This window comes from Anopheles bellator, chromosome 2 (assembly GCF_943735745.2).
Source record: "Anopheles bellator chromosome 2, idAnoBellAS_SP24_06.2, whole genome shotgun sequence".
Lineage (NCBI taxonomy): Eukaryota > Metazoa > Arthropoda > Insecta > Diptera > Culicidae > Anopheles > Anopheles bellator.
In genome coordinates this window covers 80020583-80036950 of record NC_071286.1, presented here as the reverse complement: position 1 = coordinate 80036950, position 16368 = coordinate 80020583, and the positions used below count along the sequence as shown (strand labels likewise).

General features: G+C 53.9%; 1 protein-coding gene across 1 annotated transcript; it reads left to right on the top strand.

The window, feature by feature from the left end:
• The first annotated feature begins 1370 nt into the window (after positions 1 to 1370).
• On the top strand, positions 1371 to 15446 carry LOC131208154 (rho GTPase-activating protein conundrum). Its single transcript, XM_058200803.1, has 10 exons — positions 1371 to 1396; positions 1567 to 1691; positions 11180 to 11247; positions 12220 to 12682; positions 12759 to 12846; positions 12910 to 13504; positions 13581 to 13758; positions 13824 to 14007; positions 14073 to 14232; positions 14309 to 15446. Exons 1-10 carry the CDS (start codon positions 1371 to 1373, stop codon positions 14432 to 14434), a joined length of 2013 nt encoding a protein of 670 aa, XP_058056786.1. The 3' UTR covers positions 14435 to 15446.
• Positions 15447 to 16368: the final 922 nt, after the last annotated feature.

Sequence of the window (16368 nt, the reverse complement as noted above, 5' to 3'; positions counted from 1 at the left end):
GTCGATTAAAATTTACTTCCATTTCCTCTTACGAGGGTTTTTTTTGAATATTTTTAATACGCAGGCTCGAGGCTCGAGTTTTTTTGCTAAACTTCAGAGCAACAGAATTCCTGGCCGCCGAACTGCGCGGCGCGTCGCAAAGAAGAACCATGACTTCGGGGAACCGACTGACACCGCGTGACGTCCAACGCGCTCTTGAGAGGACACCTTGCCGTCGGGCTCGGGTCCGCCCGCCCGCCCGTGGACTAATGCTGATGGTTTTGGAACGAGTAAATTATGTAATTACAACCCGTAGCTTCGCCAGCACTCTGACGGCCGAAGCGAAAGGATGTGTGGGCCCGCCTGCCTTTGACCACTCCCGGGGCGCAGTTTTGGGGAATCACCGCAAACAGAGTTCCTTTGCGGTGATGTTCGCACGAAGTTTAATCACATGGTCACGACAGAACCAGCGACGACGACGACGACGAAAAGCAGATTCAGTCCCGTAGATAATTATCGCGGCCGCCTCTAGCTAGGGTGGTGCGAAGTTTGGTGGGCTCGTGTCTAGAATGCCGACACATCAGCTCTCCCTAAAACTTCTGAACAACGTCCGCAAGTCGCGCAATGATTAATGACCCGGGGCCGGGGTGCGCTAACGTGCCACACGTTGTTCTATTCCCGTTCGCTCCCGGGTCACCATTAAATTTACAATTGTCATTTCGCTAGGAAGCTCAGCAAAGAGTTATTAGCCACCAAGTTCTGACGGTGGCTCGGCGTGAGTAATTAAACGTCCGATGGAGATGTGAAAAACCATTAAACAGAATCTTGCTCAGTTGGGCTAGGCCCTTTAAAAACAGTGACGCAATTCGCCGAGCATTAATTATGCTGTGGCCATTTCCTGACGACGTAATTACTGTCTCTCCATTTCCCCGAACAATAAAACACCCGAAAAGCGCGCGCGCACCCATTACGCAATAGAAGATCGCACAAATAACCGTTTTTTCGGTTTGGGTGGCCTATGGTTGAAAAATAAGTCTTAAGCGCGCCGCGAAGTCTTTCTCTAACTCAACTTATCAATCTTCCCTTCTCGTTCACAGATTAAAAAATTTCCCTCTCACGGGGCGCCCCAAGCCGATTGATTCCCTTCCGGGTGGTGCCCGCCACCTTGGGCGCCGGTAGCAATTAGGCCGCGCTACAACCATTTCCGACAAATCACCCCGCGGCCCCGAGAAAGCCCGGCAGGCAGGCCACCGGTGAACGGTAGCAAATCATTACGGTGCAGGGGTACGACAATTTGACCGGAACCGGAAGCGAGTGAAAACAGCGGGCGGGCCAGTGGGCCAGGTATTACGAAATATCGGTCGCGATCGGACCCGATCGCGTCTCGCAGAATGCGCCAGCCGGTGCCAGCGAGCCCGTAGGTCGGAGTGTTGTCGGAGTTTTTGGTAGACCATACCGTGCCGAGTTTAAGCCCGAGGGAATTTGATCACAGCGCAACGGAAGGATGCTGTCCCGAAGTGGTGGATTGCCGACGCCATCGGCGACGGTAGCTGCAATCAACAACAGCAGTAGCAGTAGTAGCAGCAGCAGTAGTAGTAGCAGCAGCAGCAGCAGCAGCAGTGGCCAGAAAGAGCCACTGGTTGACGATCTGGACGAGTATCTGTCGGAGTACAAGCTGCAGTCTCCGATCGAACCCATCGTCCACTATGCCGGTAAGTAAAGTGAAGTAGAGTGTTAAGTGCAAAGGGAGGACGCCTCTATCGTTCGATGCACCAAAGTGCATCCACTCTTCGTATCACACTCCGTTTCAACAGCAATAAACGGTGGCCAATCTGTTGCCCGTGCCGGTTCGGTTGATTAATCTGCAGGCGTCGGGCCTTTGCAAATAATAACTGCAATCCAGGATTGTTTGCCACTTCCGATAACCCTTATCGGGGTGGGCCAGGGCTTTGCACAAATACGATTGTTGGTGTGAAAAATGGCACCCCCTTGGTAGATAAGCACCGGACATATTGCCGGACTGGCAATTAAGGATTGGGTTTCCCTTTCCCTCCCCCCGGCAGTCATTTCCGGTGTGTGCGTGAGGACCTTGAAAAACCCGTAATTAACTGGCGAACTTAAAAACGGTTCCACTTTAACGTGCTATCGATTACGAGCAGCCAATTTCATTCCGTAGCCTAAAAATATGTCAATCGCTAACGCTAAGCAAGACTTGCGCTCATCGTTGGCCTTCGACAGATTTATGCTGGCGAATCGCCCCTCCAGGGGGAGCTGTTGTAACTACGGCTCATTGTTAAGAAAGCATCTCATTGCAAGGCCCAAACCCGAGAGCTGCAATGTTTGCACTGCGAAAGGCGCAATTGCATAATGGCAAAATCATTCCGTTCGAGTTGGTCAACGGGCCAGTCACGGGCCAGTAGCGGAACCGACGATCGAAAGCCGGGAGCCGGCATTTATATAAATCACGCTGCAATCGGGCCGATCGGTACACGTGCGGCCCGTATGCGGATGTAACTGCAGCGTTCCGTCAACCATCCGCGTTCCGGTCGACCGGCTGGCCCCGGGTTCCGCTTCCCCGCCTAACAAGCGACCCATTTTGCTCCCGTTTGTCGTTAAAGAGAGTTGGTTGCTGGCGGTGGCCACGAACCCAGCTAAACTCCCATTAGTCGCGACGTGAACGCAGCGCAAGTACCGCGTACCGATTTCACGGTTCGTCTCGTGAAAGTAACGCACTTATGGGACGCGAGCAGCTTTTTCCCCGCTTTTTTGCATTTTGTGAAAATAGAATAAACAAACATTATGGTAACGTGCGGCCATTTTCGAACCGGCCGGGCCATGGGGCGAGATCGGAAAATGACCACCCGGGCTGACTGGCTGGCAGGCCACTTGGCAATGAGATTGTCATTACCGTGAAGGGTCGGCTCTATGATTTGCCGACCGACCGACCGGGTGGATGCCGCAATCCATTTCTTAATGAACGAATCAATTTCGCTTGCGCGTTGAAATTGATACGCGCCGGCCGAGACAATTACGGTCGCAATGGCCATCGGACCCTCGCGAGGACCAATTTCAGGGGGGAAGCTAATAAAATATTGAAGTACCTACGTGATTACCGGCGTATGATGAAATGCGGCGTCTTAGGGGCCGGACCGGGCCACAACCGCAAATGGTTTTCCAATTCAGTGTGATTGCACCACGATCGTCGACCGGCTGGACCGCTTGCTATTTTCACTTTTATGAGCGCCCCATTTTCGTAGACAAGCGGTGTGCGATTGGCCATTTACAATCGAGTGCTTTAGAAGGGACGTTCCGAGAACGCCTGGGGACTCCCGGCGAATAAGAGTGGACCTCTCCCGCGTGGTGGAGGTCACGATTCCGAATCCGAAAGTTGAATGACATTTCCACCACGGGGAAAAGGATAAAATATGGTATGGCACCGAGGCAGCAAGTTCTAGTGTAGTAGCTTCGGCTCTCGGTAGCCTTCAACGGCTCAAGATCAGGCTCAGGTAAGTGGCGCGCGCCATTTGGCCGCCACCTACCGCCACCCAGCTAGAGCCGGAATATTATGATGAGCGTGTGAACGCTTGATCGACCGTTGGAGAGCCTTCTGGCAGCTTCACGACGCTGAGGATCCTCTTCTCGACGATGGGTGATTGAACGAGGTCATAGCCACCGGGCAGTAGCCGGGCATACCTGTTGCTGCCCGATCGATGCCGGTGGCATCGCCCTCCGTCCGATCGACGGGCCGTAAGCATTTTGAGGTTAAATTTGTATTCATCTTCGTGATTACATCATCGCCTACCCGTGGGGCCATCGTCACCACCATCGTCACCATCGTTGTCCTTTGAGGCATCGACATTTGCTCTCCGGGCAAATATTAAGCCTCGGCGGCCTCTAGGCGGTGGTGGTGTGTGATGCAACACACGCTGGTCACTGACTCGAGCCCGATCGAGCTGCTTCTGGTAGGAGGTGAACGGTTTCGGGTCCGTTGGCTTCAGAAGAAATAAACCCTTCGATCGGAAGAGTCGCATCGTGAAGCCGTCGTCGACACAATTATCGCACACGTTTGCTGGGAGGCTCACCTTACGAATACGATCCGTGGGGCCGTGATCTGCTCACGAGCCACGAGCCAAAGTATCGGTTACTACTAATCGCTTGCTAATTTGAACGAACGAACCGCCCAATCCCAATGTCGACGAGCGATCGGCGGCCCCCAGTAATGACACGCTTCGTTGACCGGCGGCGACGTTTGCTGGTGGAACAATGTGCGAGCCGGAGCCTCTCTGCCACCTTCGAAGGCCTTCGACGGTTTCCGATTCCGAGCTGACGCGAAAGTGATCGCGCGTCGTCAAACATCGATCCCGGACGGGGCCGACCGATGGGAAAAGGACCGATTGCTGGGTGTTCTGCTTGGCTGCTCGATCGCGCCTCGTGCGAACGCAGCGTTACAAAATACGCTGCTCCAACCGTCCGTGGCTACATCCGTCAATCGATTGTTCTCGTGTCCCCCTCGAAGATGTGCAAAAAACGGCGGCCCCCCACACGGGGGGAGGGTTCGCTAATTAAACGCAAGTACATGTGTATGTTCATTAGCATCGGCGTCCGTGCAGCGGACGGTGACGGAGAATCTTTCGACAAACGGGGAGCCTGAAAGTGAAGCAACCCTTCCAACCGGAGAGGGGTGATCGGTCTGCAATTTGGCTGCAAGTGTTGCATTGTTTTCGGATCGGTTCGTCGCTTCACCCATCGTTGCAGTCTTTCGTTTCGTCTTCACCGAGAAGTTCTTCAGTTCGCGGCGAGCGGACCGTACTTATTAATTGTTACGCAAGCAATAGGCGTCGATGCTGGCCACACACTTGTGACGTGGGTGGGTCCACCCACGGGACGCGATGCCGGATCCTCGGACCGTTTGTAGATGAGTTTTCGTTAATCACAGTTGATCACCTTTCGCTTTGATTCCGGTGTGCGAAGGAGGGAATGAACTGGCCAACAGCAATTGGTCGGTCTGTCCGGTGCGAATTTTCGCGGGAATCTTGATTGACACGGCGAAGGGCCCCGAAAAGCGATTGTGTACCGTTTCTTATTCACCGGCCGCGGCCGCGGATGTTATTACGGGACGGGCCGGCAGCGATCGGCTCGATTCGTGAATTATGGATTGCGTAAGAGATAGTTTCGCGCACGATGCCGAAAACGGCCAATCCCACCGACGTGGCGGCCCGTTCTTTTTTTCGGCGCAGAAATTCAATCGATTACAGTCCCGCGGGCCCGCGCGAAGGTTGATGATTGCTTTTCAGCGTCAAACTAAAAAAAGTGAACCAAAAGGTGACGCGTCGTGCAATCACCGCCGACGACGTGGTCGACGAACGCGCAGTGTAATATGAGTTCTTGACGAATCGAACGCCGTTTTTAGTGAGGCCATCACTGGTGAGACGCAACTTGCGCACTTAACAAGCGCTCGCTCCCTTATTTGGCGTCGCTTCCTACGTGCCCCGGCCCGGTCCACGGACATACGGCCCGGTTTATGACCCAGCCCCCGGGAACGTTTATGTGGTCGGTTTTTAATAAATTCTAATTCTTATGCTTTCGCCTGGGCCATAGGGACGTGACCGCGTTGCATAACCGGCGGGTCATGCTTCATGTAACACTAGACGGCATAACACCGCAGGCCGTACGTGCGTAATCGGGACGTCTCGGGGGTTTCGCAAATCTAACCCTAGCAATCTGACAGTTCGATCATTCGCAGAAGGCACCGTTTTAGGGCCGTTCGTTCTGAACTCTCTCTCGTTGCTCGGGCTGTTCAAGAATAGTAATGGCCACAATCGGTTTGGGCGGCGGTCGGCAGCTTTTCTAACGGAGCGATCCCTAGCCATTGCCGGTCCATTAGAATTAGCCGCAGGAGCAAATTGCTCCATTAACATAGATAATGTTGGCCCGGCAAGTGATTAGGGAAGCCGCGGACATTTTTCTTCGATCCGGGGTGAAAAGCGACCGGCAAAAGGAAAATGTATGGATCGCCCGTGACCCGAAGGAGGAACCTTCGGGCTGTCGGGCGTCACTTCATCATTGTCACTTCGGCCCTATGCCGCTGCCTACCATAAACCGCGCGCCATTGGTTCGCCAATTGCCCAGCACAAAACGATAAAGCGGCACATTCCTTTGCACAAAACGGGCACGCATGGCACGGCCACGGCCGAGGTTCGAATTTTATGCTACACGCCGAGCCAGGCCATCCTGGGCCTAATGGGACACGTCACCAAACTGCCGCCGTCGGTTGTGCTGCAGTCGAATGCAATCCGCGCGTCCATTCGGGTTACTTTGTAACATCTGGCTGGCCAACGGCCAAGTGAAAGACTAGCGAGGGACAGAATGCTTAGGCAGGCTTAGGCTCAGACGGACAATAAGATATATTTTCCTGCTCTCTCGACTCTCCGTATCTGCTCGGTACGTGGCCCGAAGCATAAACATGCCACAGCCGCCTGCGGGTCAATAAGCGATCGGACGAGGAGCATGGACTCTGGGCACCGTCGCAGCGGCGTTTTGTTTCGTTGCGCCCGAGTAGCATCGCTTGGACCCGGACCAAAACGGAAAAGCGAAAGTCACAGCGCAGAGTGGGGACCCACGGAATGTCCACAATCCGCTGCGGGGAACACTTTGTAATACTTTGCGTATGGTTCGATTTATGGTACCGACCGAGGCCAACCCTTCGGCCCGAAATTTGCTCAACAATCAATGCTCGATAAGCTGCCACTCGGTGTGTTTTATTCACAGACCATCCCATTTGCGCGGGTCCCAAATTGCCATTATTGGAAAACCCATTACCCAAGCCACAGCCTGCCTGCGTTACGTTAATTTGTTTCGTTTAATTGGACACTTCGTTAGTTTGCAAATGCCATCGCCACGTGCACTAGGAACTGAGGGACCGCGGCCACATGGAGGGGGGGGACACAAACATTACGTCCCGGTGTCCTGTGGCCGGCTGACCTGCCGCTCTCGTAATGAAGCAGTTGTCATAATTTTTGTGACCAACGGGGCAATAATTACCATTCGGATCGAATTGTCCGAATGCGACCCGCTGGGGAACCCGCTTAACGGTCTCGGCAGTCGGCCCGGCACCATTATCAGATTTGCAGGCCGCCCTGGCGTCGTCCTGGTGTCCCGCTTCCAAATGACCCATATCATTAGCAGCGACACGGAATCGCGGCTTACGTGATCCTCGCGATCGCGCTCGGTTCGAGGTGAACTGCTCCTCCGCCGCTTCGAAATGGCTTGGCTCGACAAAAAATGGCCTCCTCCGAAGGAGGAGGAATCCACAGCAGAACAGGTCGGGGCGGCGTTGTGTGTGGTGGCGACAGTTGACACAGATTCAACGATCGTGTGGATGTGTAATTATTTATTTGTCGGCTGATTGTTGACTTACTGATGAGGTGGGTACTCGGAATCCATAGCACCTACCACGGCCATTCCAGACACCGTCGAGATGACGGAGCTACCAATCGATTGCAACCGACGTGTGATGATCTTCGTGATCACAAATTCGGGCCAAGAATTTTGAGGTTCGCCGTTTTTTTTTTTGCGCCTCCGAGGCCAAGGAACGGATGACCTTGTCAAGGTTTTCCTTTATTATTTTGGTGTCCAATTGCGTCCACGCCGCCACCACGTCTCCGATTAAGGTCGAGGTGAACTGCGTGGCGTTCGCGTCGCGGGTCCTAAACTACGGCGGCCGCCGGCCGAAGCTCGCCCAAAGCACGCTCTTTGGCGCGGCTACGGCCGTCTACCGCCTACTATGTTATAATTCTTGTCCGTAACTGGGTTCTGTCTTTCTTCTGCTGCCCGTTAACCCTTCACGGAGCAGGTTGATGATCGCTGCTCGTAGTGGACATGTTAAGTTTCGAATTCTTTTAAGGACATTTGACCTTCGTAGCGTACGCCATCGATGGTTACGGCGGCTACTTCTTCATTTTCGAAGAAAAATGTGCCGATTTTGTGGCCAGTAATATCCGATGGGGAAGCTTAAATGAAATGAGTTTTTCAAATTCCGTACAATTTGAGTTCAAGACTCAAACCTTTGTGGGAAATAAGTTTTTAATATTTACACATTTTCTGCAAGCGTTTGGCGTCCTAGTTCGTAAATGTCAAAGCTTTTACTAAATTTTTAGAATTTCCTGGATGAAGTTTGACGTTATAAAATTCAAGTAATCGGTAGTCCAACCACTAAATCCTAGGGAACAATTCGACAATTGAATGTAATTATTTTATTTTATTAATAAATCTAGTCTCTTTTTTTGAGGCGCAGATCATTATATTGAAATAAAAAAACATCACTAAAAATTTGCCCTTACTATTGTGCAATTGATTGCGCATCGAAGGGATAAAAAAGATCGACTGGGCGATTGCGATCGCCCACCGATCGGCGACGACGACTACACTCCAGAATCGGCACAGCCAGACCACACATCTAATTATACCAAATTGCAGACACACTTCTCGATTCCGTACGCGGCTGCTCGGTGGGGGGTTGGGTAAAAAAGGCCCACCACCAACGGCCGAACGGCTCCGAATTCGAGCCGTGAAAACTGAAGCCAATGCGCGGGTGATGGGTTCCTTCCTACAGAGGCGTGTTCGGGCGGGGGGCGATCGATTTCAAATCAAGATCAAGATGCAATTGCCGTTGCTGGCCACGTACGGCAAGGCGACGACGGCGTTGGTGGAAAGTATCGGTGGCCCTGATGCGATCGCAGCTTGGGGCAGCGCGTTCCGGGCTACGCATTTCGACGCATGCAAATCGACTCCGACTCCTCGACTGTTATTCGCTCCGCTTTGGGCCCCGAAAATGGACACCCATCGGCCGTCCGCGGTCAGCGCGGTTTGATTAGCCGAATTGAACATTAAACACTCCGCACCCTCGTTCTCTCCTGCTGCTCCGTGGAAAAGATGATCCGGCGGCCGCATATTCGGAAGTGGACCAGCTCCGGGCTTGGGGGTCACATAACAGTAACGACCGCGGCGAATGCGCGAGGCAGGTGCTCTCTCCTCTGGCAAGGGTTTTCGGGGGCCCCGTGCTCCCACGACACCCCCCCCCCCAGTGGTCGGTATGGAAAGTGGAATTGTGCAAAAAGCGTGGCTCGGTTCCCCAGTTCCCCGTGGCCGACTGCCCCGTTACTCGGCAATATGGCAATTTTCGGGGATTATTTACACTTTTTGGAGCACACGATTCGGCATTAGCCCGGATCGGTCTTCGGGGCCCATTACTTCACGTTCCCATCCCGAATTCGATCCCGGGATCCCGGCGAGTGACGCGGGTCCCACGTTGAAGGTGAAAGCGAACCACAGCACAGCACAAATATTTATTTTGTGATAAACCGTTTGAAGGCATAATTGTATTTTCTCCACGCCACGTGCGTGGTACGCCCAAAACATTCGCGTCCAAGTCTTTCGTCCCATTAACGAGGGGCGCCGGTTTTGGGTCCGGATTCCTCCAAAGTGCCCCACACGATCCCGCAGAGCGTGTTTTCCCAGGCCGGGTGGTCGGAAAAATCATCAGTCAACCGCTATTCCCACGTGGAGATGCAGCGCGCACCGCGTGCGACACACGTGGTCGGCGCGCCCATCTCGGTTGCGCTATTAATTAGCAATGAAATTGAATCGCGCAGCGCATTAAACCAACCGTAAACCGGCCGGGGAGAGGGAAGGGTGGCTTTTTATGAGCGCCCCGAGTGGGCCGGGAAAATGCCGAAGAAAGGGCCCCGGTTGCGTGTGCGGGCCCTGGTTGGATAAGCGGAAACAAAATTCGTTCGTTCGCAAGCATAGATCATCATTCATTCCGCCGGCGCCACCGCGGTTTGTGAGACGTGAAATTTCAATTCCACGAAGCAAAAGGGACACCGCTAATGAGTGCTTTGCTTTGCGATTCCTTTCCTGTGTTTTGTGGGTTACTGGCCCGACCCCAGCCACTGATATGTGAATCGTGTCACGTCACTCATGTCTTTCTGTCCCTGTTCACAGGAGCTAAACATGTTAATGGGTCTCCCGGATCACAATACGATCAACAATCTAATGTGCGTATCGTCGTAATGAAAAATATTGAAAGATCGATACCGTGTCTGTGAGGTCATCGCCACCGTCCACGTCCAACACCCGACTGCGCACACGCATCCGAGGCCCCGCAATTTGTAGCACTCCACTTTGTTTACCAAACTGTTAAGCCCTATCGCAGCCCACCGCCCCCCTCGGCTGGTGTGGCATAATAAAGGCGAGCATAAACGAGACGGTGAACCCGATACGGACCGCACCGGCGGTGCTCTCGCTTGTCTTTGGGCAAACAAACCTTGCTGCCAACACCTTTTTCTTACATCATGTGTCCATGTGTTTGGTTGCACTTTTTGCCCGATTTACCCGAGTGCCGAGTGGGCCGATAGAGGGGCCATCTTGAGCACCGGGCGGACCTTCAACCGCCAGGCTGCGTGTGCTGGTGTTTGCGAAAAAAAAACCAGACGGAGGCTACTTTCATTGCGTCTACAGGCGCTAAGGTTACGGTCCGGGGCCGGCGTGTCGGAGTGGGTGTCTCGAGGACTGGTGACATTTTTCGGCCGAACCGATTGCTCTCGGGAGTCCGGAGAAGCAAACGGAGTGGCGCGTTGGTTCATTACTTTTTCGCTCGCGAGAAGTGTATAAACAGGAAGCTCATAAACCTGCCTCTCTCGGATCGGCGGACGCTCCATTGACTAATGGCCGACTTCCGTGTTCCGTGCACGCCCGCGGACTGCAGTTAATTGCAGTTGGCCTGCTCTGGCGGCCACTAGTGTTTGCACTTCATTTTCCCCGTGGCCAGAGCGAACAAAGCGGAACAGAGTCCGCGCAGGGATCAAAGTTGAGTCAAGCCCACACGACCAGGCAGCCCTTCGGACACAAAGGTACGAATATTAACACCCATCCGTTACTGCGATGCGGCCGACCGGTGTAAAAGCGGTACACACGGAAGTGGCGTGCGCTCTCCGAAAGGATCCGATCCGAGGCGCGGCAAAATGAAAAATGTTCGTTTCCAATCATTAACCTCCGTCCACGACCACGGCGCAAGGTCAGCGGCGCAGCATAATTGCTGTGATTGCGTTTCCGTTGCCGGTTTTCATAAAGTGTTCCATCCGATTCCGCTCCGAGCTGCTGCAATAACTCTCGTTTTTTGCTTCCTTCCTTTCTTCCACAGACGGAGAGCTGGAGGCGGAATGGCTCAGCTCGGCCGGCTTCCCGCAGCTCACCAAAGCGTTCGAGGAGGTAAGCCATCGATAATCCTTGATAGAAACTCTTGAGGTGCCTGACCTGGCGGACGAAAGGGACGACAGTAAAAAGGGACAAAAGTCAAAACGTAAAACTTTGCTCAGTCGAACGCTTACCGTACTTTTTAGAATTTCAAGTGCAAGAGCTTCTAACCTTCACGCAGTTTGGTAGCTCCACGATCGCAGATTATTAAATCATCTTCCTGCTCAATCATCCCCACCAAGGAGCGGCGAGCCACGATGCATGGCGGCAAACAAGAGTCCAAAATTGATTGATTATATTGCCCGAAGACGTCTGGGCGTCCACCTTGCGCCGACCCGCCAATCAATGTTTAATTTCCTGCTGTTCGAGACCCCACCACACGGCTGCCGACTTTTCGTGGGACCCACGAAAACCTGTAGACCCCCCCCGCTGTCTGTGATTTGTTTGCCGTTTTGGACAGATTCTTATTAAACGCCGCCGGTAGGCCACTTCCGAGACGTTTGCTCAGGTGGCTCTACAGGCTGCACGGGCAGCAAAGCAAATACCCGGTAAATTATTGATGTTGCCTTAGTCGGGCGGTTGGAACCTCCGAGATACGAGTATCGGAATGCTCGGGAGCGATTGTTCGCGAATCCTCCACTCGCGAGAGGATTAGCGTGTGGCCTGCGTGCCCTTGAAGCCTGTGACGCAAAGACGCCCGGCAAAGATGGGGAGAGATCGAATGTTTAGATAATTAATTGTCCAGCACGCGAAGCAATTTATCGATGGCCGCCACCGCCACCGAAGCCGAATTCGGCGGGCTGACATTGCAGCGACCGGCGAATGCTAATTCGATGCCACGCTTCGCGTTAAGCCGCTTTTTCGGTTATGTGTTCTCGATAATCACCGCCATCCGTCAGGACGGGCGCGATCAGCGTGCGCTCGTTAGGCCGATTTGTTTTATTTACGTATAAAACTATACATTAATGATTGGCCCATTCGTCGCAGGGTCGCGAACTGTCGACCACGGAACTGAGCCCGGTCATCGCGGGACTTTCCAGCGTTCACGCGGAAGCCGTCAAGCAGCGGGTGAAGGCCCTCAACCGTACCGTGAGGGGTCGGACGCGCAACCGGGGTGCTAAGAAGCCGGACATTCGAGACGTGTTCCGGGATCTGGACTCATCGAGCACCGGCACCCGATCGCGCAGCGCGACGCCGGACTCACTCGACTCGCTGCCGGGCGACGATGCGTGGAACGGGCCTTCGACGGTCGCCAACCATCATCACGGTCATCACGGTCATCACCACCACATACCGAGCTTCGTGTCGGTGTTCGATGGGAACGGCGTCGTGCGGCCAACGCCCGTCCGGGGAAAGCAAAATCTGCGCCGCACTCCGAGCGCACCGCTCCGCGGCTCGGCGGAACTGTTCCGCGGGTCCCACATCCGGTGCGATATCCCATTCCACAATGGTAAGATGCTGTGGGAGAGGCAGTGGAGGTCAGTGTGGTGCTGATAGTTAATCCTGCTTGTGTTGTCCACTTCCAGAGGGTATCGAGCTGCTGAACTTCCAAAGACTAGGTACGATCCACATCCCGCGGATCCGGTCCGGATCGGATCCATCCTGCACGATCGGGTAAGTTAGGACCACCTTTCTATCCTCCCTTCGAACCGCAGTAACTTACGCTCCATTCCGTAGACCCCACGCCGGTCAGCACATCTCGGGCACACGGAGCCACACGAACCTGTACGACGACGGTGGGCCAGCCGGTGCCGGGCGGCGCGATAACGACGACTCGGGTAACTCGTCGTCGGAACAGAGCCCCCCGAGCTCGCCGCCACGCACCAGTCTGCTCAGCTCGGTCGAGAACACACCGCTCCGTTCGTCGTCCTACGAACCGGTCAGTTTCGAGAGTATGGTCAAGCAGACGGCTCCGTGCGCGGCGGACCAGTGGCAACGCCAATCGGCCGGGGATCGTGAGCCGAGCTGCGACATCGAGCTGATCACCGAGGGTGAACAGAAGCGCCTGCAGCCACTGCTCTGGCTCGAGCTGGCGTCCTTGTTCGACAAGAACCACGTGTCGCTGGACAAACGGAAACCGTTCAAGCGGAAGCGCAAGGAGGAGGGCAACGTGTTCGGGGTGTCGCTGAATGCGCTCGTCCGCCGAGACCAGCAGGTGACCGGCGAGGACACGACGCTGGTGCCGCTGCTTCTGCAGGCCATTCTGGCCGAGCTGAGCGGCCGTGGTGTGCAGGAGGAAGGCATACTGCGCGTTCCGGGCCACAAGCAGAAGGTAGTCCGTCCGTCCGTTCGTCCACTTTGCTTACTCCGACCGATGCTGATTCGATTCGCGGGTCCCTTTTTTTCAGACCGAAACTCTCTACCACGAGATCGAGCACAGTTTCTACGCGAAACCGGAGAAGATTCAACCACTGATCAGAAAGGCCGGTGTACACGATCTCAGCGCACTGTTGAAACGTTGGCTACGCGAGCTCCCACAACCCCTGCTGGCCAATGATTTGGTGCACCTTTTCTACCAGACGAACGGTAAACACACACCGGGGTGACTCTCTCCTTGAAACTAGGTCCTAATAATTGCAATTCCCCCGCAGTACTACCTCCGCACGACCAGTACAAAGCGCTGGCGGTGCTCTGTCAGCTGTTGCCGCATGAGAACCGCAACACGCTCCGCGAGCTGCTGAAGTTCTTCCGTCGGGTGGTCGAACTGCAGCAGCAGAACAAGATGTCACAGCAGAACGTGGCCACCATCATCGCACCGTCGTTCTTTCCACCACGGTAAGGCAGCGCACGTCTCACGGGCAGTCAATCCATCTCTAACGCCTTTTCCGGGTCTCCCTTAGCTTCGTCCATCCACCGGACAAGAACGATATCGGGGCGCAGGTCCGCATGGCCGCCCAGTGCTGCCACCTGACGAACGTTCTGATCAGCATGGCCGACAGCCTCTGGTTGGTGCCGCAGCGTCTCATCGAGCAGGGCAAGACGATCAACAAGAATGGCCAGGTACGTGTTGCGATCTGGATCCCCCCCCCCTCCGATCGGTAGCTAACGTTGCTCTCTCTCTCTCTCTTCCGCTCAGCCAAAACGTCAGCTTACTCGCAAAGCCAAAAACGGAAGTGGCAGCATCATTTCGATCAACCGAAGCGCCACCAACGGGGGCGACTTCGTCTTCGACACCAATCACATCCACCGGCTAGTGATCTGACTGCCTACGGGCTGAACACGAGCACGAACCGACAGAACGATCCGCCGGATAGTGTCCTGTGCGGGACGCGAGCGCGGAACGTCCCGTGAACAGGTTTTACCACCACCAATGAGCTTTATCACCATTGTCAAACCAAGAAACTAGCGTACGCTAAGTGTGTCTCTGTGTGTCCCTTACTTACTAGTGTGCGTACGTTTCAGCACTGGCAGCCCGGAGGACACGGACTGCCGGTTAGTTACATAGCTCTGTCCCCTAGTAGTACTTTAGGCTTAAGTACATTCGCCTCTAACCATACCTCATTAGGCGATAGACGATCATTAACGGGCGCCTCATCCCGGAGGGCCTAACCCGCGGAAGGGAGGGATCCCCAGTCATGGAGCATGCTTTGCGCGGCGACAACATGAAACAAACGGGTGACGCTCCGTGTGGTGCTGCTCCTTCTTTGCGTGTGTGCACGCATTCAAATCGGCTGGAGAAATTATTTTTAGAACAGCGAAACGGTTTGCTTCTTGTTTTGCTTCCGATTTCTGCTCCGCGGACTCAAAAATAGAAACCCTCTCTCGGCGATCATACAGATGATGCCCGACCCGATCACCATGTTCCGGTCTTTTGCGGCTTCTTTCGGTGCCGCGCCATCCGAGAGATCACTTCACAAAGTCATAAACCGCAGGCGGCAGTTAACCGGTGGACCGCGGGAGCGTGCCTAGTACCAAAATAGATCCGGGTCCGATCCCGGAGCACCAGGCAGTCTGGGTTGGAATCTGAAGGAGAAGCAGAACGCGTAAAATTGGAGACCCGCGTACTCAATGCTGATGATAGTCAATAGAAATATTTATTCTTCCATGTGCAAAACAGGAACGCGTTGAGCGACGATTGTGTAACGGAAAACAGGTAATACTATTCGTTAAGGGATCGTGTGAGTGTGTAAGCGTGTCCTTGTGTGTGCCTAATGTATCGTAGACAGCAATAAGCGTAAGCAATAATGATATGAGTGATGATAGTGTTTTCTGCAATAAAATCTGGTTTTTTGCTACAACTGCCTCGGTTTGCGCTATTTAAAAACGTTTTGAGTGGGCTTCGTAACGGGGAGGTGCATTTTAAACGCAAAAGCTTTTTACCAGAGCTTTGAGCAAGCTCCGAGTGAAGCTTTCATAAGTAAAAGTAACGCCAACCGGGAAGCGTTTTCTTTCGCTCGAAGCGTTTTATTGCCGAAGAAACATGAAAATAATTTGAAATGCAAACCACCGAATCTTGCGACGTGGTGCCTCGTGGAAAGCATTCCAAACTCTCTTATTCCCGTCAGCAGCCTGACTTGAGTTATCTTCCTAAGCTTCATCCCAGTTGCGTCCACGCCCGAATGAGTCATTGACGTCGCTCGTTCGAGTTCAAAGATGAAAAGAAATCCGATGGCAACCGCACCACAGAATCCACATTTCAATTCATACATTTCACGTCCTTCCGGAGGGAATCTTACCGCACGCAGCAGCAGGATGTAAGCGACACACCCCAACCGGAAAGCGATATTTTCGGTGTGAAACTTCCACTCCACGACCGCGTCACCTCTCGATTGGTGCGGTTTCGGTGCGATCCCGACCCGGTGGGAGGGGCAGGACGAACGAATTATGGAACGTGACAAATAATGGAGCCAAATTTATTTGCCTGTCAAACGAACGAAAACTGCTGGAAGATCAAAAAATATCGCAAAGGACGATGACCGCACGGCACCCGGGACGGTAGCCGGGTGGAAACACAGTTGCATGCACAAAATTAATTATCATTAATTGGAACGTCTCCTGAAACGAACGGGTCCGGATGGCTGAAGTCTTGACAGTCTTGACGGCCACTCACGGCGTTGGTCCAGCCCAGAGGAACGACCCGGGCGGATTGAAACTTTATCGCAACGCACCCAACCCGCAATCGAAATTGGGCGGGTA

Coding starts and splice junctions, on each gene's coding strand:
- LOC131208154 (XM_058200803.1), top strand. CDS start 1,371: ATGCGCCAGCCGGTGCCAGCGAGCCC. Junction 13,505..13,580: donor TTCCGGGCCACAAGCAGAAG/GTAGTCCGTCCG, acceptor CCTTTTTTTCAG/ACCGAAACTCTCTACCACGA. Junction 13,759..13,823: donor CCTTTTCTACCAGACGAACG/GTAAACACACAC, acceptor ATTCCCCCGCAG/TACTACCTCCGCACGACCAG.